The following is a 20,970-nucleotide window of genomic DNA, read 5'->3' as shown; positions in this document are numbered from 1 at the left end:
CTTGCCAGGTTTTGATGTTCCAGGAACGTGTAAGTTGAATGCATGACCTCTCACCCCACAGCCAGTGTGGTACGTGATCCCGCACTTTGAGACAGTTCACACAGGGTTACTCTCAGTTAATGGTCTTCTGGGAGCGTTTGGGATTCTGGGTCGTTTCTGTTCATTCTCCTGTGGACAGAAGGTTCAGCTTTCACTGACATTCACAGCTTGGCCTTAAGGAGTCAGAGAGCTCAAGTAAGGGTCAACCCAGATCCTCATCTGGGACACCAAATGCTTTATCCAAATTCCAGGATTAGCCCAGCGCTGAGGTCCACGTCCCAGCTTGCGCTGTGAGCAGCGCCAGGAACATCGCGTACTCTGCCCGGTTGTTGCTGAGCTTGAACCCAGAGGTGGTAAACCAGGCCAGAGGGAGCTTGGGCCGTGCCGAGCGTGTTTCTTTCTCATTGCAGGGAGATGATGGGCCAGATGTTCGTGGTGGATCCGGAGACATTTTGTTAGTGCATGCGACAGAGACCGACAGGAAAGGTACGGTGGGTGCACCAAAAGAGAGCTGGGGAGCACAGCCTGGCGTGGCCTTTTGCTGCTTGTCTTCTGTGTCCCTGCCGTGTGCGCAGTCGCCATGCGTGGGCCGGGGTGGAGGGGACCACGTTGATGTTGATGATCCTTCGGCTCGAAGGGGTGGGGGGAATTGTGCTTATCTTTGGTGAAATGGAGGTAAGCTGGATAAGCGCCTGTGTGTTCCATTTAGCAGCAGGGATGGTATTAACTCCTCATAGCCCTTGCCCAGATCTGGGAGGCGAGGCACACCAGTGGAGTCGGTGACGGTGCTGTGTTGGTGGCTCTGTACCTGCCGAGGTAGGACACTGCCTTCTGCGAGTGCAGGAGTGACCAGCCTGTTGTGGCATGGATCCTCTTTCAGAGGTGCTCCTCGCCCTTTGAACTGAAGGGCAGTGGTGATGTAGGAGTTGCTGAAGTCACTGATGCATCGAAGTAGAAGAGGAGGGACATTGGTTTGGGTCTAATGCTGTGCCTATGGGCGTCGGGCAGGCTGTTCAGGTGCTAGTCTGCTGACACCCCTTATTTTCAACTTAACTGTGTCACTTGCTAGCCCCACTCTGTACCACTTGCAAGCTGGTAGCCACCCAGACCAGTTCAGAGAGGGAATCCACAGTAAACGAAAGGAGATGTGGGGGAGGAAGAGGGAGGTTAGCAACCCTTAGCTTTAGATTTATTAAAACCCCGCTTTATCTCCAAACCCAGTCACCACCCACATGGAGCAGCTGCTTTCCAAGACCTGTGGCAAAGACAGGCTTTGTAATGTTTCCAGAGAGTGATTTTGAACCTGCCAAACACATTTGTGCTGATGGCCTTAACCAGAATTGATCTCCTTATCTCCTGGGATGCAAGGCAAAATTCGCTCACCCGCTGAACCATCAGCGCTCGTATTTTAGAGTTTTGATAGTCAAAGGGGAAATATCTTTCATGTGCATTTTTAAATGGCAGGGGTTTTACTGTAGCAGAAGGTGTTTGCAGTTACTTACCAGCACCATTCAGCTAGCAAGAAAATCCTTCCCCTGACAGCTATGTTTCCCTGTTTACACTGGGCATCGAATCCAGGCAGAAAGGGCCAAGGTTAGGAACACACTGGAGAGGAGGAGGCAATCGATTGCACCACAGCTGGATACGCTTATTATAAAAAAAAAAAAAAAAACCCACAAAAAAAAAAACCAAACCAAAAAAAAACCCTTACAAAAATGCTGCAACTGGAGTTAGAGAAGCTCTGCTTTACTTCTGCTGTTCTCTGGAACAATTGGAAGACCTTCCCTGCTGTTCCTTTTGACAGCTACCTGGTAAAGGGATGTGTGCTAGACCTCCAGTGCATGCACAGGGAGCTGTGAGGGTGCTGCAGGCAGTGGGGTGAAAGCCATGGAGGAGCTCTGGAGTCTAGGGAAAGCTAGAGCAGGATTTTAAATGTACAACAGTGCAGATGGGGAGAGCGGCTGGGTGGAGGGAGCTCTGCGCAGCACGTTTCTCAGAATAGTCACAGAGCTTAGCCTCATGGGCTCTGCCAAGCTGCTGAGCTGAATGGAGCACGCAGGAATTTGTGCTATGCTAACCCAGTGTTTGGGTGACTGAGAGGGTTAATGAATTAAGCTTACAATGAGAAGAATTCAGGGATTGTAAATCAATCAGCCAAACGGCATGGAGGGGTATAGTTAAGAGGCTTTCCTTTAAAGATGAATTTCTTGGCAGCTTCAAGTGCCAGAGCAGACCAGCTGTATTACCTCACGTTGCCTTTTGGGCAGATGGGAACCCAAAATAAATGTAACTCCACGCCCTGTTGCATGATGCTTCTTGCTCATTTGAGTTTGCTAAAAAGAGCTAAATGGAATAAGGGATAAAGAGAGACTTGTGGTCTTTAGGAATAAAATCCGTGGTCAGCTAAGTGCTCCCAGCCACGTGCACTTGCTGGGAGTGCAGGATTACAGCTGGAGGAGGCCCGGGGCTCCCCCCTGGCGTGACCACCCAGCCTTTGGCTTATGTCTGATTGTCTTTAACCGAAAGGCAGCAGCGCTGTCTGAAAGAAGAGCAGGAGGAAGCAGCATCTCCATCAGGCTGCGGCCAAGCAAACCAGGGCAGGTAGAGAGGCACAGCCATCACACCGTGCCCTGCTCCTTCCCACCCTCCCCACGCAACCGATGGGTGTTGCAAGCCCATGGTGTGGGGTGCTCCCTGACCTGGCTGAAACAAGATGTACAGGTACAGCCGAGCCTGGGCAGGCACAGCGGAAGCTTTTTTCTCCCTCCGCCAGCAGTTGCAGTGCACCAGGCAGGGGCAGCGTGCCATCCCACTGCACATGCTGCCTGGTTTTATGCTGGGGCTAATAAGTTTCCATTTTGACCACCGCTGTCCGCCTTGCCTGGGACTGCAAATGTACTACAGTCTTGACCTAAAATCTTCTTTCCCATTTGCAGTTTCCGCTTTTTTAAATTCTCTCCTTTGTGCCCGTGACGATGGCCAGAGCCTTTGCGATTCTGGGGGCTGTAGCACCCACCCCTGCACAGTAATAACCAGAAGATGACTACGTGCACCGTGTCAGTGTCTGTTATGGCACGGTCACGGTCATGGTAGTGTCAGTTTTTGCAGCGTAATTTACTCTTCTCGTTGGCTGAAAATAATCTTACATTTACACTGTAAGATTTCCTGGAACATAGCAGGGCTGGAGGGTCTGCGGATCCATATCGTCATGTCAAAACATGCATTCCTGATCAGGAAGGAAGAGTGACCATGTCCTTCTGCGGGGCTCTGCGCTGCCTAGGCAGTAAAGACAGAGAACAGGCACCCAGCTCTCAGATCTTCTCTTTAAAGTATCCTCAAGGTCTAAACCACGTTTTTCCTTGACTGCTCATTGAAGGTTCCTGTCCCACAAAGGTGTTTTTCACTGACTGCTTTGGTGGTCGCATGAGCAAAGCAGCCAGCCTGAGTGCTGCAAGCGGGAGCAGGCGGTGGGGACAGGGCAGTTTCAGTCGTGCTCTTGTGCCGTAGGGTCCATCTGGTAAGAAGCAACAGCACAGCATTTCCGTAAGGTCCCTTCGTGTCAGAATGCAACCATGTCCTCTAAGATTGGATTCAGCCTTGCAAGCACCTTCCTTTTTCTGAAAGCAGGGTTGACTGAGCCTTTCTTGTTTTCCTCTGTAGATCTGGTGCTGTACTGCGAAGCCTTTCTGACTACGTACAGGACATTCATTACCCCTGAAGAGCTCATCAAGAAGCTGCAGTACAGATATCCTTTTGCACGAGTGGCACTGTCACCCCCACCAGGGATCCCAGCCCAGCAGTGGCCATGGAGGGAGCTGGCTGCAAGTTGTCTGGCCAAAGCCTGCTGCCAGCGTGGTCAGTAAGGTGCTTGCCCTGGAGGCACCCAAGCAGCCTGCCTTCATCCCTGTACGCTGCAGATGGGAGATGCTACCGGGCACGTGCAGGCGGGGCGTGCTGGACCCGAGAGTGGTCTTCTGAGGGCCCTGGCAGGGGAGGAGAGCAGTCCGGTTTCTCTGTACATTGCTGGGGAGCTGGTCTTTTATTCGGGATGTCTCCTTTGCAGAAAGGGGATCGTGCCACCTTCTGCCTCGCGGAGGGGCTGTGGGGTCTGCCTGCTTGGGCCAGCGCAGTTTAATAGTAGATGTGACAAAACCATCCAAACCTGTTCTCTCTCTCGTTACAACAAGTGCAGCACAGGAGATAATGTCCTCTCAGCCTTGTAGTTCTGAACTGAGCTTGTAACTGCCAACGAGGCGAGGGCCCCTGCGTGGCAGGGTGAACGTTAGCATTTCTGGCAGGGCACGGAGAAGGCGTCTTGCTGAGGACCCTGCCTGCAGTTCCTCCCCCCTTGGCTCGGTTCTGGGGCTCCCTTCGCCGTCAGCTGAGCGGGTCAGGGTCTGGGTTCAGGCGGTGCAAAGGCCCTGTGGGCTCTGGTCCTGTGCTCCCACGTCAAAGGCAGCCTGACGTCACCCTGTCCTGTGTCGCAGCTCATCACTGCCATCTGCAGCAGAGCTCCCCTGCCTCCCTCCTGCGGGATCAGCGCGGCCAAGGACGCGGCAGATCTCACTGCAGAGCATTTGTCAGTGAAAATGCTGGCTGGGGCGTTCCTGCGGGCCCTTGTCAATCCTTGCCTTACTGACAACCTTTTTCTCTTTCCCTTTGTTCACCCGACAGAAGCTTTTTCAACCTGTGCTGCCTCCCCTGCCACCATTCTCCTTGCAGCCAAATTGGGCAGTGCGGAAGGGAGAGGTGACACCTGAGATCTGTTGAGACCAGATGTCCCGGACCAGTGGGGGAGATCACAGCAGAGGGAGGAGTGCTGCTCATTAAATGTCACCTTAGAGAGAACAGTTTCAGGGTACGCCTGCTCTTCTAGCGTCAGTTCTGCGAGGTGTAAGGATGGCTCTAATTAAGATGGTATTAAGCCACCACCAGCTGCAGGTAGCTTAATACCATCTTAATTAGAGCTATATCGGTGTCCCTTATCTCCTGGAAATTGAACACCAGTTTCAGTTAAGACAGAATAATACATTACTCTGACGTTCCTCGAGGCAGCTGTTCACAGCACTGACGCTGGACTGACCACACTTAAGTTGATTCTTTAATTTGCAACCAACATATGAGAAGTTTTGCCACTTCCCAGACACGTTTAAGAAGCGGGTCAGTAAGAACACCTTCTTCGTGCTGGTGAGAGTGGTGGATGAGCTGTGGTGAGTTGCCTTCTTGGTTTTGGTATGGGACATGTGGGGTCGGTGACAGTGGCAGTTATGAAGAAGTGGTTTTGAAGCCCCATCTGTGCTGACAGCTGACATCCCCTATAGCGAGACACCTATAGTGCTGAACCCTCCTGTTGGGAGAGGAGGTTCGTGGTGTGTCCTAACTGGGTCAGCGATTTTAAAATAACCAGTAAAAGGGGAATCTCTGGGAAGGGAAGACCTGGGAAGAGGAGGTATTTCAGTCACTGGGTTGTACCTGTAGGGAAGAGTGACAAGACTCGGTACAGATACAAACCGTAGCTCGGTCAGTGTCGTAGCTGTGATGCCTTCCCTGAATTTTCCATCTTCCTCTCAGCTTAGTGGAGCTGACGGAGGAAATTCTCAAACTGCTGATGGACCTGGTCTTCCGGCTGGTCTGCAATGGGGAGCTGAGCCTCGCCAGAGTGTTACGCAAGAATATCCTTGATAAAGTGGAACAGAAGAAAATGCTGAGCTATGCCAATTCCATCAAACCTCTTGCAGCCCGTGGGGTGGCAGCCAGGTGAGGAAAGATGCACGTAACCATATCTTGGTCCTCTGAGAGACAGGGCATCCCTTTCTTGTGGACACAAAGAGTTTTCTCAGTCCAAACTACAAGAAAAAGAAAACGGGTCATGTTTTCTGAGCCTTTGCACTTCACCCTTGTTTCCTGCAGGCCAGGGACCCTGCATGATTTCCACAGTCATGAAATAGCCGAGCAGCTGACCCTGCTAGATGCTGAACTCTTCTATAAAATTGAGGTACAGAGATGAGGGTGGTGGGAGGGGTTCAGACGTGTACCCTCTGCCACCTCTGGCATTCCCTGCCAGCCCTCCCAGGACACTGGTGGGCTGTAGGAGACAGCTGAACTTGTGTCCGCAAGTGGCTCTCAGCACAGACTGTGACAAAATCCCATTTTAACCTGTGGTATTTTCCCACCATCTCCTCTTTTTCCTTGGCAGATCCCGGAAGTTTTGCTTTGGGCAAAGGAGCAAAATGAAGAGAAGAGCCCCAACCTGACACAGTTCACAGAGCACTTTAATAACATGTCCTACTGGTAAGGAGCTCGGAGTGACTGGCACTGATCTGTGCTTAACCTCCAGTGCCCTACAGATATTCAAAATATTCCTTGCAGAGCTGGGTTCCCTTGTTATAAGCAGGACAACATATATTTTTGGCCAGCAAGTAGATGCAGGGCACTCATCAGAGACCCCAGAGCACACAAGAGAGGTCAGGAGGGTTGCGGAGGGCACTGTAACCTGGAGGAATTGTTATCAGTACCATTGAGCCCTTCAAACAAACGTTCCCCTTGCAAATAAATGCACTCTGTGAAGGGTTATTGTAGTCATCCTTGAAATTAGTCTTTGTTGTGAATTAGAGTGCTCCCTTTAAGCTGGAGGTATCGTGAGCTCTTTAGTATTGTTGGCCCATCCTTATCAGTTACCAGTTTTTTAAATGGAAACAAGAGGAAAGCTGAGATCTTCTTAAGGGGATTTATCTTTTTTTTTCCTGTCTGTTCTTCCAGGGTCCGTTCAATAATTATGCTACAAGAGAAGGCCCAAGACCGAGAGAGGCTGCTTCTTAAATTTATAAAGATTATGAAGGTATCAGCTTGGTTCTTGCTGTGAATCACACACGCTACTCCTTATAGGAGGCAGGGGATTGGGACCTGCTGGTTGGTAGAGCTGTTGGATGCTAGAAGGCTTTCAGATCTGTCGAGTAACTGGAATATTCTCCCTCTTCACAGCACTTACGAAAGCTGAATAATTTTAATTCCTATCTGGCCATTCTTTCTGCACTGGATTCTGCACCCATTCGAAGGCTGGAGTGGCAGAAACAAACCTCAGAGGTGAGGAGCGGTGAGGGCCGTCATCTTCAGGGGGAAGAAAGATAACTGTGGTTGTGGCATGAAGCAGCTGGGTGGTTTTACCAGCTCGGCCATGTCCCAGGGTGGAGGGAGGGGGGTAACTGCTCCCCAGTGGGTGTAACGCCACGGTGCTGGAAGCCTGCAGCGCGGCTGGGCATTCCGACAGCTGCAGGAGGGCCAGAGCAGGCACGGGTGAGAACAGCCTCCTCCTCCTCCTCCTCCTCCCTGCAAACTGCAGGCTGGGTGAGGCTGAAGGCAGCGAGGCTCTGCGATACTGGGCGTCAGGCTGAGTAAATCAGTTGGAAGCGTTTACAGGATGGCATTAACTCCCCGCCTGCCTGGCTGTCTGGGGAGAGGTTACAAAGAACATGGGTTTGCAGCAGTGGTGTCACCGTGGGCTTTGTGTCCTGCCAGGGCCTGGCTGAGTACTGCACGCTGATCGACAGCTCCTCATCCTTCCGCGCATACCGAGCCGCGCTGGCTGATGTGGAGCCTCCCTGCATACCTTACCTGTGAGTTGGTAGTTTCTTTCCTCTGCCGTTACTTCTGCACGTTAGAATGGTTCCTTCAAGGATTTCTCAGCAGCTTCTGCTCAGCTCAGCACTTGCCTTTTGCCCTACATCTCGAATGAGACAGCAGTGCGCCACACCAGCCCACATGCCCTCTCTGGAGCAGTTTGTCCCGTAGCATAGGGCAGCAGGGTGACAGCTGTCTCTTGTAAAGGCGGCTGTTGTGTATTGACTGTGGCGAAGGAAAGATCAAGTGCCTGGATCTTTAGTTGATGCTTTTTAACTATATTTTCTTTGGGACTGTGGGCAGAAAGACAGATTTACCCATGAGGTGCGATGGATCCCACAGCTTCAAGCTGCTGCATGCTCCTCTGTGACAGCTCTGGTTCTGCTGACTGCAAGAGCTGGTAAATGAGGAGCCTGCCTTGTCAAACGTGCTGCGTCATCCTCTTTCTAGATGAAAGGTTGAAGCTATTGCCCTGCTCTTGGAAGAGCCTTCTGATCTAGATACCAGATTTGCTCTGGGTTTACACTGGTAAAACTTCTAGTCTTACTTTCTTCTATGGAAAGAGCTCTGTCGGAAGAGGTTGTGTAGGTACACAGCATCTCATCTGGCAGGGGACCACAGCAGGACTGTGCGGAGATACGGCTGAGTAGGGGGGAAGGGAGCATGGACCCCCTTGCTGGGGAAGCCCTTTTGTATAAAACTGGAAGGAAGGTTTAACTCCTGGCGGGCACTTCCCATCACAGCTTTCTTCCAGCCTGGTCCTCCTTTCCGTGGAGGGTGAAAGTGCAACCTCAGTGCCCATAGTGTGACCATGAGTACCTCTCAGAGATCCCTCGGCTGCGCATGGTGGGTGCCTTGCACCTGGACACCTTTGCATCTGCTGCTGGGGGAGCATTTCTGCATCTGCTGCTAGGGGAGCATTTCTCTCTAGTTTAAAGTTACCATGCCGGTGGTGGCAGCCGCAGGAGGCTGCTAGGTTGCATCTGGCTGCTTTTTGGCTGGTCATCCTGCCCCTGTGTAGCTGACCTCTGTACCTGTTTGTCTTCTCCCTGGCCTGCTGCCCCTGTCTCTCAGAGGCCTGATTCTGCAGGACCTGACCTTTGTTCATCTGGGGAACCCTGACTACATTGACAGCAAAGTGAACTTCTCCAAGCGCTGGCAGCAGTTTAACATCCTGGACAGCATGAGGTGCTTCCAACAAGTGTAAGTGCAGCAAGAGCAGGGTCAGGGCTGGCGCTGAGACACCACGGCGGTGACTAGGGGGGGCGTGGGGTGTTGTGGCTGGGGCAGGGGAGCCCCTGTGCGAGGGGAAGGGAGTCTAAGGCAAAGCGTCGTGATGGAGGTGTAAGGATACCTGGGAACGACAGGGCCCCGGTCACAGTCTCCTTCCCTGTCTAGATTAGATACGACTAAAAGTTGTAAAGACGTTTTTCCTATGTTAATTTTGAGATCCAGCGCAGTAAAAATTTCCCACTGCTCCCTTCCAGATAACAGGTTTTCCTCCAGGTTTTGCTGTTGCTGGTTCCTACATTCTCTAGGTCGTGGAGGCTTTTCTTCAATGCTGTCTTGCAGCAGAGGCAGCAGATCTAACTGCTGATTTAAGTGTGATAGTGTCTGGTTTTTTTCTTTCTCCCTCCAATTCAGCGAAGGGCGTGATGGTTTTTTCCCTTTTTCGGTGTCACACCTCTGCCAGGAGTATTGGGCGCAGGCCACAGTGCTGGATGTCCTTAGAGCCGGGTGGGGGTGGCTCAAAGTTGGGAGAGGTCCTCAGGTAGCCCCTTGTTTAACTGCAGCCCTCCTCTGGTTTTCCAGACATTACGACATCAAAAGAAATGACGACATAGTGACATTCTTCAACGATTTCAGCGACCACCTGGCTGAGGAGGCCTTGTGGGAACTGTCCCTCAAAATCAAACCTCGGAACATTACGAGGCGGAAAACAGACCGAGAAGAGAAAACCTAGGAGGAGGGGTTGTGCGAGCGAGGAGAATTGCTCCGCAGACGCACCGAGGGCAGCTATGAGACTGGAGTTCAATGTTTGTACCTGTTACTGGATGACGCACCCTCCCTCCCAGCGGGCAGCGATCCCTGGGGGTGTGAGCGTCGGGCTCTCGCAGCAGCCAAGCCGTGACCGTGCGCGTCAGCCGCCAAGGGCAGAGATCAGCCGCCGCTCGCTGTGCTCGCCCACCTTCTCCTCCCGTCCTTCTGTGCCATGAATCAGCTTTAAACCCGGGGAGAGAGCTTGTGGAAGGAGGGTCCCATGCAAGCGTGTTACTGGTTTGCTGGCTGATTGCATCCGGGAATACCTGGGCTTTTCCTTCCATCCACAAAGGAGGGTCAGCAAGGGCTCAGCACCCCCAGACTTGTCTCCAGAGTGGCGTTCAGCAGGCAGCAGCCACGGAAGCCCAGGGTTTGAGCCAGCCCTGCAATGCCACCTTAAAACGTGTTCATCGTAGGAGATAAGGATGGAAGAGCCTCCCGCTGCCTGCCGGAGGAGCTCTGCCTTCAGAGAGCTGCTTGTGTTTACAGGGGTCTTCGGTTTACCCCAGATCTCTGGCACCTTCTTCATGGGAGGAAGGTACCAGTCGTAGATACGGAAGAGGCACTGAAAATGTGGGCAGGGACCCGCCATCTGCAGTCATCGTATCCCCCTCCTCCTCTCAGATCTCATTATTTAAGCAACAGTAATCCCTCCAAACCCTGGAAACGTGGACTACCCGAGGTACTGCAGTTCACTTGTCTGTGAACCCGTATCTTTTAGTGATGGTACTAGCTTTTGCACAGTAAATGCTGTAGTATACAAGACTGTAAATATTAGTATTTAGAATCCATTGGGGATTTTTTTGATGCATGTCTCAATACCAATGGGTTTATAGGAAAAAAAGTGCAAAACAGTATGTACAAAATTCACAACCAGTGACAATGTTGTTCCAAGTGCTGGAAGAAGGGAGGCTCGGGGCGGCCGCACGGGTGCTGGCTGTGGAGCAGGCGCAGGAACCAGGCAAAGGAGCCAGCGGGGCCATTTCTGGAGTTGGAGATGGGAACCAGGAAGGAGCCCTGTGCCCAGCCGAGCCGCCCCGAGCCCTCCGCCCCGCTCCTCTCTCCTCTCACTGTTGCCAAATGGTTTTTCCCAGGGGTGTCTGGCTGACCCTTGGTGCTGTGCTTTGTGATCCGCGCTTTGGCAGGAGCCCCAGCAGGTCCCCAGCCCCAGCCCCGCCGTGCCGGAGCCAGCAGGGCAGGGGCAGCCCGGCAGGGAAGAGCGAGCGGGGATCTCATTTCCCACACACGCAGCGTTAATCCCAATCTGTTTGGTGTGCCTTATTCAGTCCCTCTGTCCCCTCTGTGTCCCACCCAGGGTGTCCTCCCCAGCGCAGCCCCAGCTGGGCCACCTCGCATCCCTCCTCTGTCCTTACCCGATGGTTTACGGTGTGGATCGTGGGCTTGAGTGTACGCTGTAGATTTTAGCAGCCTCATGAGGCCTTTCTCAGCACCATGTCACGTGGTCACAGGTTTTTACACAGTTCAGTCTAACAAAATCCTGCAGTTTTCGGGCAGCAGCTCGCAAGGAATACAGGCAGGGTGTTTCACAGAGCATCCTTAACTTATTTCTCAATAGCAGCTCCGTGTTTGCTAAAGCCTCTGTTTATTCTGGGTGAATCAGAGTTGCAAGTACTTCCTTCTACAAACAGATTGCAAAGTCTTAGCCAGCTCCCTGCAAGACAGCAGCTCTGCCTGGCGGGCGGCAGCAGGGTCTGTAGATTGTACCCAGCTCGATTATTTTCCAGAGGTCAGATGCTGAAGCACAGAAATACCCTCCTGCCTGCAAGGCCACCTTCTGGGGGAGGAGAGCGTGGGGTGCAACACCAGTTCGTGCCGTGCAACCCCGGAGCAGGAGGAGCGGGGATCTTCCTGTGCTGAAATGTGGAGTCCGAGCCAAAACTCTTCAAAACCAGTTTATTTTTACGGCACTAATGGCACTGGGGCCATGTGTCGTGTCCGGCCGAGGCTTTGCAATCCCCAAAGGCTTCCCAGCCTTCCACGCAGGAAGGAATGCTTGTGGTGTTCTCCTTTGTAAATAAGATTTTTTTAAAAAAAACCCTGACATGGTGAGACTGTGAAAAGGCAGATACACCCCGTCCCTGGAGCAGGCTCCCTGCAGCCGGCGCTGAGCACCTCCCTGGGTCGGTGTGCGGTGGCACAGGAGTGGGGGGTGCGGCGGTAGCACCAACACCGCAGCCCATCGCTCCGCTTTCCACGGGCGGGGGCGGGGGGGCACCGTGTTCATGGCCAGGGCTCGGTGCCGTGGGGGAACAGGAGGGTGCACCTTGTCTTCAGCCCTGCCGGGTCACTCCCCTCCTCTCTTGCTGGCCAGCGGGAGCTGTTTGCAGGTTCTGCCCTGCGCTCGAGACCACGGAACCCTCTTAGCAGCAGAGGGGTCTCGCTCCCCGCCCTGCGCCAGCCCCCCCCAAAGCCAGAGGCTGAGCCCACGATGTGGGGACGGAAGGTCTGCGTGGCCGCAGCACCTCGTCCAGCACAGTGGGGCTGAGCCCCCGGCTTTCCTCCCCTCCCTCTCCCCTTTGCTCTGCTGTCATCCCCAGCCCAGCCGGGTGTCCCGACCTCGGGCTGGGCTCGCAGGGCTGGGGGGGCCCTAAAGAAGGGTCTCCTTGCCCAGAGCAGCTTCAGGTTTGCTGACCGCAGAGACCCCACCCCCCGCCCCCCTCGGGAGCAGGACCCCTGGGGAGCAGATGCCCAGAACGACAGCGCTTTGCAAGACTGGCCATGAGCGTGTTCACGTGTCTTGCAGGCAGTGTCCTTGAGGCCGTCACCTCTCATTTTTGGGAGATGGAGGGGTCTCAATCCCCTCTCCGCGCAGGGCAGGGAGCAGGAAGAAGCAATGCCCCCGGTCACCAGCCCCCTGCCCTGCTCCCAGGCCTTTCCCCCACCCCCAGCTGTTCAGTTGTATTATATATTTACCACTAACCCCGTCCTGATGGTGGCATCTTCCTGCGAACATTTCAGACCTGTAACTTTTATATTAAAGACAAATAAACACCAATAACAAACCTGCCTGACGATCCTGTTTACAGTGCATGCAGCAGTCTGTGGATTAAAGTGACAATCGAATCCACTTCTGGCACTGGTGTGGCCTCGTATTTTCTCATGTGCCCTAAGGGTTTCCCGCTGCCCTTGCCCCTCTTCCCTTTTATTTTTCCTCTATAAATTTCTTCCTTGCCTCCGTCGAGGTGGTCTTGCCCCAGTACAAGCCCTACGCTCGGGCGGGAGTATCTGCTCCTGTCACCTTCCTGCGGGCACCCATGTCCCCTGTGCTGGGGGCTTCCTGCTCCCCAAAACATGTTGGCAGACGCGTGCCCGGTGCAGCCTGGCCGGTGCAGCAGCCACGTGCCAGGGGCTATAAATAACCCCTGTGGCGACCGAGCACGCTCCTGCGCTATTCCAGTCCTGGATGGGGTTCAAAATTCCTCTGGGAGTCTTTGTCATCGGCCGGCTCGGGAGGAGGATGGCCAGACTGACCGAGCACATACCCCTGGCTCACTCGCTGGGGCTGCCCCGCGGTGCCGCATCCACCGGCCTGGCAAAGCGCGAGGGGGCTGCAGGCTCGGCCGCAGTGCCCAGGGGGGCAGACGCGAGGGCGGCGGTGACCGACATCCCTGCTTGGCTCATGAGAGCCATGGGGAGACCCAGCGGCTTGTCCTCCCCGCCCCCACAGCAGCTCAGCCAGTGGCACCCCCAGACCCAGGGCCGCTGCGTCCCCAGCACAGCCCGTGTGGGCTCCCCTTGCCTGGGGTCCCGCTAGGGCTGGAGCCCCCCCACCTGCCTGTGGAGGAAACCCTCATGTGACCAGTGATGGGAGAAATTGACCCTAACTTTTGTGGTGCGCAGAGAAAATGGCAGCTTTGGCTACACCTGTATTTTATTTCAATCTGGAAGCAAGAAGCAGGCGGCAGCGTGGACAAAGTTACCGTAGAAGCTAAATTTGTGGCTTTGTACCTTCTCATGTTAATTACCGGTGAGGGCTTCTGGCATGCCCAGGCAGCGGCTGCACGCTGTGGCCTCTCCATCATGCCTTGGCCCATTGCTCCATCTCCAGCCCCAATTCTCCAGGACGCTCCTGCCGTGCTGTGTGGCACCTCCAAGGGACATTCCGTGGTCACGGGATTCAGCATCCTGCAGCAGCGCTCGACCCCGGACACGGCGCCAGCACGGCTTCGGCCTGGGCTCCTCCTGCCTGCGCCACGGCCCACGGGGCTGGGAGCGGGCATGGAGGCACATGCGGCTCCAGAGCGGCTCCTCGCCCTGCCAGGATGTAAGGGCGCTGCCCCCCGGCCCTGCGGTTGCTTCATGGCCGCCCCTTCCCCACGGCAGCCCCAGCAATGCCACGCGGGGGCTGCGGCCACTCCACCTGGCCGTCCCCCCTGGGGCCGCGGTGAGGAGCCCTGCCCTGTCCCTGGGGCTCGGGGTCCCTGTCACAGGTACAGGGCCACCAGGACGTAGATGACCCAGCTGATGGAGGCAAACAAGCCGAAGAGGAGGCTGAAGAGGACCAGCGTCTGGGCCTTTCTGGATGCCACGTTTGCCCAGGCCACGTCTCCACGGCTGAGTGCGGCCCGGGTCTGGCCCGGGGGGAGGAAGGGGAGCGGTGAGAGGGGACCCGCAGCACAGGGTGGGGGATCGGGGGTGCCAGGCGGGGCTGGGGTAAATCAGGACCGCGCTGTCCTTACCTCATGGGAGTAGAGGAGGGCGATGAGGCCAGTCAGTGGGCAGCAGAAGACGGTCACCAGCACCGACTCCACCATGTAGTCCCTGGGCAGGTGCTGCGATGGCCCCGTGCCCGCCTGCCCCTCGTACTGCGACGGGGGAGGGGGGCGGTTAATGCCGCACAACACCCCTGGGCGAGGGTCCCCCCCCCAGGTTGTGCTGCTCAAGCATCGTTTGGGGCACCGCGTGGGACCCCACAAACCCGGGAGGGGAGATAAGGGGGAACCGGGGGGCGTGGGGGATACGTACGGTGGGGCAGGGCAGGGGGGCAGGGGGGGCGCCCTGGGCCGGGGGCGGCCCCGGCTGGTACAGGGCAGGTGCCGGCTGGGAGAAGCCACCCGGGAGCGGCGGGTAGAGGAGGTGAACGCTCTTGGGGTCCGGGGGCGAGTAGGGCGGCGGGTCCCCCTCGAAGGCTGCGTTGGTCACCGCGGCCACCACGGCGGCGGGGTGGGCCCAGCGGGGGCCGGAGCCGTGCACCCCCCCGGCCGGCGCGCTGCCCACCCCCCGCTCCGCTCCCCCCGCCGCGGGGCCGCCGGGCGCCTCCATCCCACCGCGACACCTACGGGGACAGGGAGGCCGTGGGCTGCCCGGGGGTCCCCCGATCGTGGGGGGGTGCCCGTGTCCCGGTAACGAGGGGCCGGGCCGGGCCGGGTCGCCCGCAGCAGCGCGGAGCGACCTCCGGAGCCCCGGCTCCACTCGCGTCCGCGCCCGCGGGGTCCCCACCTGCCGGGGCCTGGCCCCCTACGGCCCCCGCGTGGCCCCGGGGCTCGGCCGGGCCGCGCCGGTTAATCATTGACCGGCTGTTTGCGTGGCGCCGCGGGCGGGGCGGGGGGGGCGGGGGGGGTGCGCTCAGCCGAGCCCCAGCGCAGCTTTTCGGGTGCACGCGTGGGGCCGGGCTTTCCACGGAACACCGCGCTGCTGCCGCGGGGGGGGCGCTGCCCGCCCCGGCCTCGTCTATTTACATGCCAACGTGTATAATTACAGCTGTTAACGGTGAACGGGTGCGCACAGGCCCGTCCCCCGGCATGCACACACCTGCATGAGGCACAGCCATCACTCTACGCTGAGGCGCGGCCGTCTGTAACGAAGTACGGCCACCACCTACGGCGAGGCCCCGCCGCCTGTAGCGGGGCACGGCCGCCCACCGGAGCGTGCGGGGCTGCACCGCCCACCCGCGCTCAGCGCACGTGGCCCCGCCCCCGGGCCCGCCCATCCGCGCCCCGCCCCGGACTACAGCTCCCGGCAGCCCCCGCGGCAGCGCCCCGCGCCCCGCCATGGCCTCCGCCGGCGGCCCCGAGCCCGAGCGGCCGCACCCCAAACCCTTCCTCATCGGCGTCAGCGGCGGCACCGCCAGCGGCAAGGTGAGCCCGGGGGGGCGGCCGGGGCCGGCGGGCCCCGGGGAGAGGCCGGGCCCGGGACCCCCCGCGCCCTCGGTCCCCCCCGTGCCTTCAGCTGTCCCCCGGTGCCCTCGGGTCCCCCACCGCCCCCCCGGTGCCCTCGCCCCGCGCCCCGTACCGTCTGTCTCCCCTCTCCGCTGCCCTTATCGCTCTCCCCCAGTGTCCTCCCCCCCACCCCCCGCCCGGTGCCCTCATCGCCCTCCCCCCCCGCCCCTCCCGGTGCCCTCATCACTCCCCCCGCGGTGCCCTCGCCACCGTCGTCCCCCCCCGCCCTCGTCGTCGTGTCCCCCCGCCCGGCGCCCTTGCCCCCTCCCCCCCGGTGCCCTCACTGCCCCCCCCTCATCCCCCCAGTCCACCGTCTGCGAGAAGATCATGGAGCTGCTGGGGCAGAACGAGGTGGAGCAGCGGCAGCGGCAGGTGCTGATCCTCAGCCAGGACCGATTCTACAAGGTGCTGACGCCCGAGCAGAAGGCCAAGGCGCTGAAGGGCCAGTACAACTTCGACCACCCGGGTGAGCCCCGCTGCCCCCCGCCGTAACGGGGCCCGGCCGGCAGCCGGGGTCACCCGAGGGGCCTGGAGAAAAGCAGAAGTGTTGGACAACACGAACGCTCCTTTGCCCGCCGCCGTCCTGGGGCGCCTGGGCAGGGGGATGCTGCAGAGCTGGGGAGCATCCCAGCTGGCACGGCACCAGTGCCGGGAGGCTCCGTAATAAAGCGCAGCGCTCCCCAAACCCCCCGGCACCCCGGGCTCGGGGCGCTGCTGCGGGTGCGGACGGGACAACGATCCACCCTTGGCTAAGGGCCGGTGCCTGCTGTAGGCTGTCGGGGTGGGTGATGACAAGGATTAAGGTTGCCTGAGGTTTTCTAAATTACTCTTACCTAACAGACTAGAAGAGTTGCCCAAAATTATACAATTACCAAGTGGTTTGGAAAAATTATACAATTACGGGGTTCACATTTGGGTGCTTAATTTGTAAGTGGCAAATTCTGCCTTCCGTCTCTCTGGAACCAAGCACAGCGATTATCCCTTGGGTGGGGAGCGCTGGATCACTGCTGCTAGGGAAGGACAAGGCACGAGTCCTTTTTTTCCTGGTGTAACACCGGACAGGGAGTTTTTCCTTCAGGTCTAGAAAATTCGAGCAGCACATTTGATATATAGCAGTATCTGAAACTCTTCCTCTTGCAGATGCTTTTGATAACGATTTGATGCACACAACCCTGAAAAATATTGTTGAGGGCAAAACGGTTGAGGTGCCCACGTACGACTTCGTCACGCATTCTAGGTAGGTTTCAGGTTTGTGCGGTCTTGTCGCGCATGTGGCCATCCCTGCTGTGGTGCGAGACCCATTTCAATGTCCTCTGGGTGTTGTTTCCTGGCAGGCTGGCAGAGACGACGGTGGTCTATCCTGCCGATGTTGTCCTCTTTGAGGGGATCCTGGTTTTCTACAACCAAGACATTCGGGACATGTTCCATCTGCGGCTCTTTGTTGATACAGATTCCGACGTCCGGCTGTCGCGCAGAGGTAGTGCTCAGCCGTCACGGCAGCGTCAGCCTGCTCCTGCTCCTGCTCCTTATCCATCCTCGGCCATGTGGTAAGACTCACGGGTTTTATCTTCCCATTCCAGTGCTGCGAGATATGAAACGCGGGCGGGACCTTGAGCAGATCCTCACCCAGTACACCATGTTTGTCAAGCCTGCCTTTGAGGAGTTCTGCTTACCGGTACTGAACGTTTCACTGATTTGATCTGTGTTTTTTTGGGGGGAGAGAAGGAGTAGGGTCGCCTGGGGATTAGCCAAACAGTAGCTGCAGCAGTGGTGGCTTTGATATTGCCATTACAAGCTGTTTAAGGAACTGGAAGGGTTGGTCCCTTCTGCTTGCAAAACGCCGTGGAAGTCCCTAGAGGCGGCGCACGGTTTTCTCCCTGCTGGCTGCCGTGGCTGTTTTAGCTCGGGCCCCTTTGACTGAAACACTCCCACTCTGCGTTTATTCTGAAGTCCTGCAGGCAGAAAGAAGGGTTTGGTTTCCAACAGGCAGTCCCTCAACAGGGAACGCAGGCAAAAACCTGCAGCAGACCGTTACAGCATCTGCTTGCTACATCATACAACGCAGGGTCAATTTAGGTGCTCATGTAGTCAAATCAAGTTGTAAAAAAGCCCTTTGAGAACAAAATCCTGTACGTGGGTTAAATAAGATGGAAAAGGCTGGTTCAGGCGCCTCTTGCTCTAGATCAAAGCAATTCTGGGATTGTAAAAGTACTCATTAGAAATGCCAGATTTGCCAGCCTCTTTGTAAGCGTGTGTGTGAAGGGGTGAAGCAGGGGCTCTGTGGTGGTAGAGATCAATAAAATGTCATCACAGGCAGGAAGAAGGAATTTCACATGCACACTGGGAACCTTGGCTTTGGGCAGAGATTTAGCAACGGCTTGTGAAATGCTGACTAGAACCAGCTCTTAGCAAATAGACCTCAGCCTTGAAGCAGGCGACCCGTTTGAAGGCAGCAGACTCCTCAGAAGTGTGAAAGCGAGTACTCCACACTTGACCTGCTGCTTCTGCCTGGCGATTCACTGCACAGGGACAGTAAGAACAACCCCTGACCTTAAATCCAGTGCACGTCAGCCTGTGTGACTTCTCAATTCATTTAGGTGTTACCGTGACTGAGAGCTTTAACTTGCAGCCCCGGAGCACAGAACCCCTCTGTCTGCCCCAGCTGTCTGGTGTTTGGGAGCTTCTTCCTAGGGTAAAGCTGACCTTCCCGTTAACAGCCTTCCTGCCGTTTCTGTTTTGCAGACAAAGAAGTACGCAGATGTGATCATCCCCCGAGGCGTTGACAACATGGGTAAAAGGGAGTTTGGTTCTCGGTCCCGTTCCTCTGGGGAGACCACCCTTGGGGCGGGGCAGGGGGCCGCTGCCCGTGTTTGCCGGCTCCTAAGGGAAGGGGTTTTGCTGGAGGGCAGGGAGCTGCTCAGAGCCTGGCCAAGATGCCGGGCTGGAAAGCGGACGTGGGACTGGAGTGCAGAGCAGGACGCCGCTGTTAAAGCTGGTGTTGCCGTCGCTGGTTTCTGTGAGGTCTGACCTCACTGCGGAGGGTGGGCATTGTTTCATTTAAGGGCTCGTTGTTAAAACCCGAGTTGAACAGGGCTGGACGCTCCGCATCTTGTAGATAGCTCAGCCAAGAATTTCTTCATGTCCTGTTATTTCCCGTTCCTCTCCACAGTTGCTATAAACCTTATAGTGCAGCACATTCAAGACATCCTAAACGGAGATATCTGCAAGTGGCAGCGAGGGGCGGTGAACGGACACGGTCGGACCTACAAGCGCCCATTCCCTGAGCAAACGGAGAGCAGCAGCGTGCTAGCGGCCAGCAAACGCTCCCACCTGGAGTCCAGCAGCCGGCCGCACTAACCTGCCAGCATCTCGGGGAGTGGCCTCTGGGCCAGACCACCGCTGAGGACAACTTTGGGGAAGGACTTCAACAGAACGGTTGGTGAAGTGCCCTTTGAGTCATACTAGCAGCGGAGGGGATGCTGGTGTGAAACTTCTCACAGAGGGGAGGGGAAGGAGTTGGCCTGCTGCCCTCTCCCCTCCAAACCCCCTCCCTGCTCTCCCTGCCATGTCTGGAGTTATTACATCACTTGATGAAGTGGTTAAGGCAGTGCTACTTGCCTTTTTTTCATTTTCAAAATGGGATCTAATGCCGAAGTCTCCCCTGAAAATTAAACGCCACCAGGTGATTAGCAGGATACACCCCCTTTCCCCAGTGATGATTTTCCTTTGCAGGAAAATTACCTGTGAAAAAACCTGGAAAATGTCCAAAAGGAGAACCAGTCTCTCTGTCCAAGACTAGCTCGCACCCTGTTAATTTTAACAAGCAGGTGCAGTCCTTACTTTTCTCCACCTTGTTGGCACCTCGAGTGCTGGCAGTGCTCTCCTGCTGGCCATCCTTTCTAGCCTGTAGCAGCGCGTGGGGGCAGGAATCTCTCCCGAGACAGAGAGGAGACAGGGATGTCTGTGACAAATGGGAACTTGCAGTTCATCAGGGAACAGGCTCAGGAAGTTGTGTGATTTGGGCTCCTAACTTGTTCCTTTCCAAGCTCTCGAACCTTGCTACGCTGTATGATTATTTTTTTGTACCCAAATAAGTCTCCTTTACCACAGTGACTGAATGTGTGAGCTCCAGCTGGATTGAGTTGCTCATGGAAAGAGAAACCTGACCTTGTCAGTATTAGTGGCTTTTAGGGCATTTCTGTCCTGCTGGTTGCAGATTCTGCTGGGCGGGATCTGTCCGCTTCCAGAGCTGGGTGGTAAGACCAGCAAGGGGGAAAGCTGTGAATCGGGAGACCCTCCTGATGGCACAAACGGCTGTCTGGGTGTGCTTCTACCCTCAGACAGGGTCACAGCGTTCCCCTTGCACTTGGGCAGTTTAAACTCAAGAATGTCTGGCTTTCTAAAAAGAGCAGATCAGAGGCTGGAAGTATAAACAGTGACATCCCAGTTTCCGCAGTTTACTCCAGATAAGTGATACTGCAGCAACATGAAGCTTCTAGAAAAAAAATTCTGAAATGAAGTGCCAGTTGGGTCTTTGAGAATGTCCTTGTGATAACCTTCTTGAGTCTGGACTCTACGGTCTGTTTTAAGAATGAGGGTGGGTGGGGAAATACTATTAAGAGGAACTTTTTCATATTTGCCAGTTTTCTCAAACCAGGGTCGGGCTGTGATGGTTGTGGGTATGTTACTTTGGCTAATAAACTAATGAACAAACAGTGATCAGAAATGCCCATTTTATATAAAGGCTATTTGTTATTTGCACTACACCAGCACAGAGGTACAGGAAGGAACGCTTCTGGAGTTCTTTCTCCCCTTAACACAGAATTGATAGCTTCAGCTCTGTAACAGCTGAAGCTTTAGAGAAAAACTTTAATAATGCAGTCTGCACTTTCATTCCTATCGTCTTTTCAACACTGGAAATGGGTAAAGGTTTGTATTCTGTTAGCAGTCACCACGGTTCAGTGGCACACTTCTGTAATGCCAAGGAGAAACCAGTTCATTTCCTAACTGCTGCTGAGTGCTGTTTAGCTCAGGGGACAGACTTAGAGTATGAACTACTGCACCGAAGCATTAGCTATTGGGCTGGATTCAAGTA

At 55.8% G+C, this 20,970-nt stretch overlaps 3 protein-coding genes across 9 annotated transcripts in view; 2 read left to right on the top strand and 1 right to left on the bottom strand.

The window, feature by feature from the left end:
- RAPGEF1 (Rap guanine nucleotide exchange factor 1) overlaps window positions 1-12,784 on the top strand; it is a 92,361-nt gene extending 79,577 nt beyond the window's left edge. For all 7 annotated transcript variants that reach the window (XM_056351072.1, XM_056351074.1, XM_056351070.1 and 4 more), the window contains 11 exons: window positions 450-525; window positions 3,700-3,788; window positions 5,161-5,249; window positions 5,611-5,796; window positions 5,950-6,034; window positions 6,236-6,330; window positions 6,799-6,877; window positions 7,021-7,122; window positions 7,555-7,652; window positions 8,731-8,859; window positions 9,469-12,784. In XM_056351072.1, the coding sequence (XP_056207047.1) occupies window positions 450-525; window positions 3,700-3,788; window positions 5,161-5,249; window positions 5,611-5,796; window positions 5,950-6,034; window positions 6,236-6,330; window positions 6,799-6,877; window positions 7,021-7,122; window positions 7,555-7,652; window positions 8,731-8,859; window positions 9,469-9,619 (1,179 nt within the window). In that variant the 3' untranslated portion in view covers window positions 9,620-12,784. The remainder of the gene's footprint in view (window positions 1-449; window positions 526-3,699; window positions 3,789-5,160; window positions 5,250-5,610; window positions 5,797-5,949; window positions 6,035-6,235; window positions 6,331-6,798; window positions 6,878-7,020; window positions 7,123-7,554; window positions 7,653-8,730; window positions 8,860-9,468) is intronic.
- Window positions 12,785-13,550: 766 nt separating this feature from the next.
- PRRT1B (proline rich transmembrane protein 1B) lies at window positions 13,551-15,448 on the bottom strand. Its single transcript, XM_056352970.1, has 4 exons — window positions 15,157-15,448; window positions 14,683-14,992; window positions 14,397-14,522; window positions 13,551-14,288 (listed from the first exon to the last, which is right to left on the bottom strand). Exons 2-4 carry the CDS (start codon window positions 14,977-14,979, stop codon window positions 14,142-14,144), a joined length of 570 nt encoding a protein of 189 aa, XP_056208945.1. The 5' UTR covers window positions 14,980-14,992; window positions 15,157-15,448; the 3' UTR covers window positions 13,551-14,141.
- Window positions 15,449-15,645: 197 nt separating this feature from the next.
- On the top strand, window positions 15,646-20,590 carry UCK1 (uridine-cytidine kinase 1). The gene is made up of 7 exons (XM_056351675.1): window positions 15,646-15,794; window positions 16,182-16,341; window positions 17,016-17,112; window positions 17,210-17,352; window positions 17,456-17,550; window positions 18,618-18,666; window positions 19,045-20,590. The coding sequence occupies exons 1-7, from the start codon at window positions 15,708-15,710 to the stop codon at window positions 19,230-19,232; spliced, it is 819 nt and encodes a 272-aa protein (XP_056207650.1). The 5' UTR covers window positions 15,646-15,707; the 3' UTR covers window positions 19,233-20,590.
- Window positions 20,591-20,970: the final 380 nt, after the last annotated feature.

Source organism: Falco biarmicus, chromosome 9 (assembly GCF_023638135.1).
Source record: "Falco biarmicus isolate bFalBia1 chromosome 9, bFalBia1.pri, whole genome shotgun sequence".
In the NCBI taxonomy this organism is placed as follows: Eukaryota; Metazoa; Chordata; class Aves; order Falconiformes; family Falconidae; genus Falco; species Falco biarmicus.
The sequence above is the reverse complement of the archived record's forward strand: the minus strand, read 5'-3'. Positions and strand labels throughout refer to the sequence as shown.

What these genes read in the sequence shown, in the direction of transcription:
- PRRT1B (XM_056352970.1), bottom strand. Translation starts at nt 14,979, where the DNA reads ATGGAGGCGCCCGGCGGCCCCGCGGCGGGGGGAGCGGAGCGGGGGGTG. An exon ending in CCCCCCTGCCCTGCCCCACC is followed by an intron (nt 14,523 to 14,682) that starts GTACGTATCCCC and finishes CCCCCGTCGCAG; the next exon opens with TACGAGGGGCAGGCGGGCAC. An exon ending in CCCTCCTCTACTCCCATGAG is followed by an intron (nt 14,289 to 14,396) that starts GTAAGGACAGCG and finishes CCCCCGGGCCAG; the next exon opens with ACCCGGGCCGCACTCAGCCG.
- UCK1 (XM_056351675.1), top strand. Translation starts at nt 15,708, where the DNA reads ATGGCCTCCGCCGGCGGCCCCGAGCCCGAGCGGCCGCACCCCAAACCC. An exon ending in GCGGCACCGCCAGCGGCAAG is followed by an intron (nt 15,795 to 16,181) that starts GTGAGCCCGGGG and finishes TCATCCCCCCAG; the next exon opens with TCCACCGTCTGCGAGAAGAT. An exon ending in CGTCCGGCTGTCGCGCAGAG is followed by an intron (nt 17,353 to 17,455) that starts GTAGTGCTCAGC and finishes TTCCCATTCCAG; the next exon opens with TGCTGCGAGATATGAAACGC.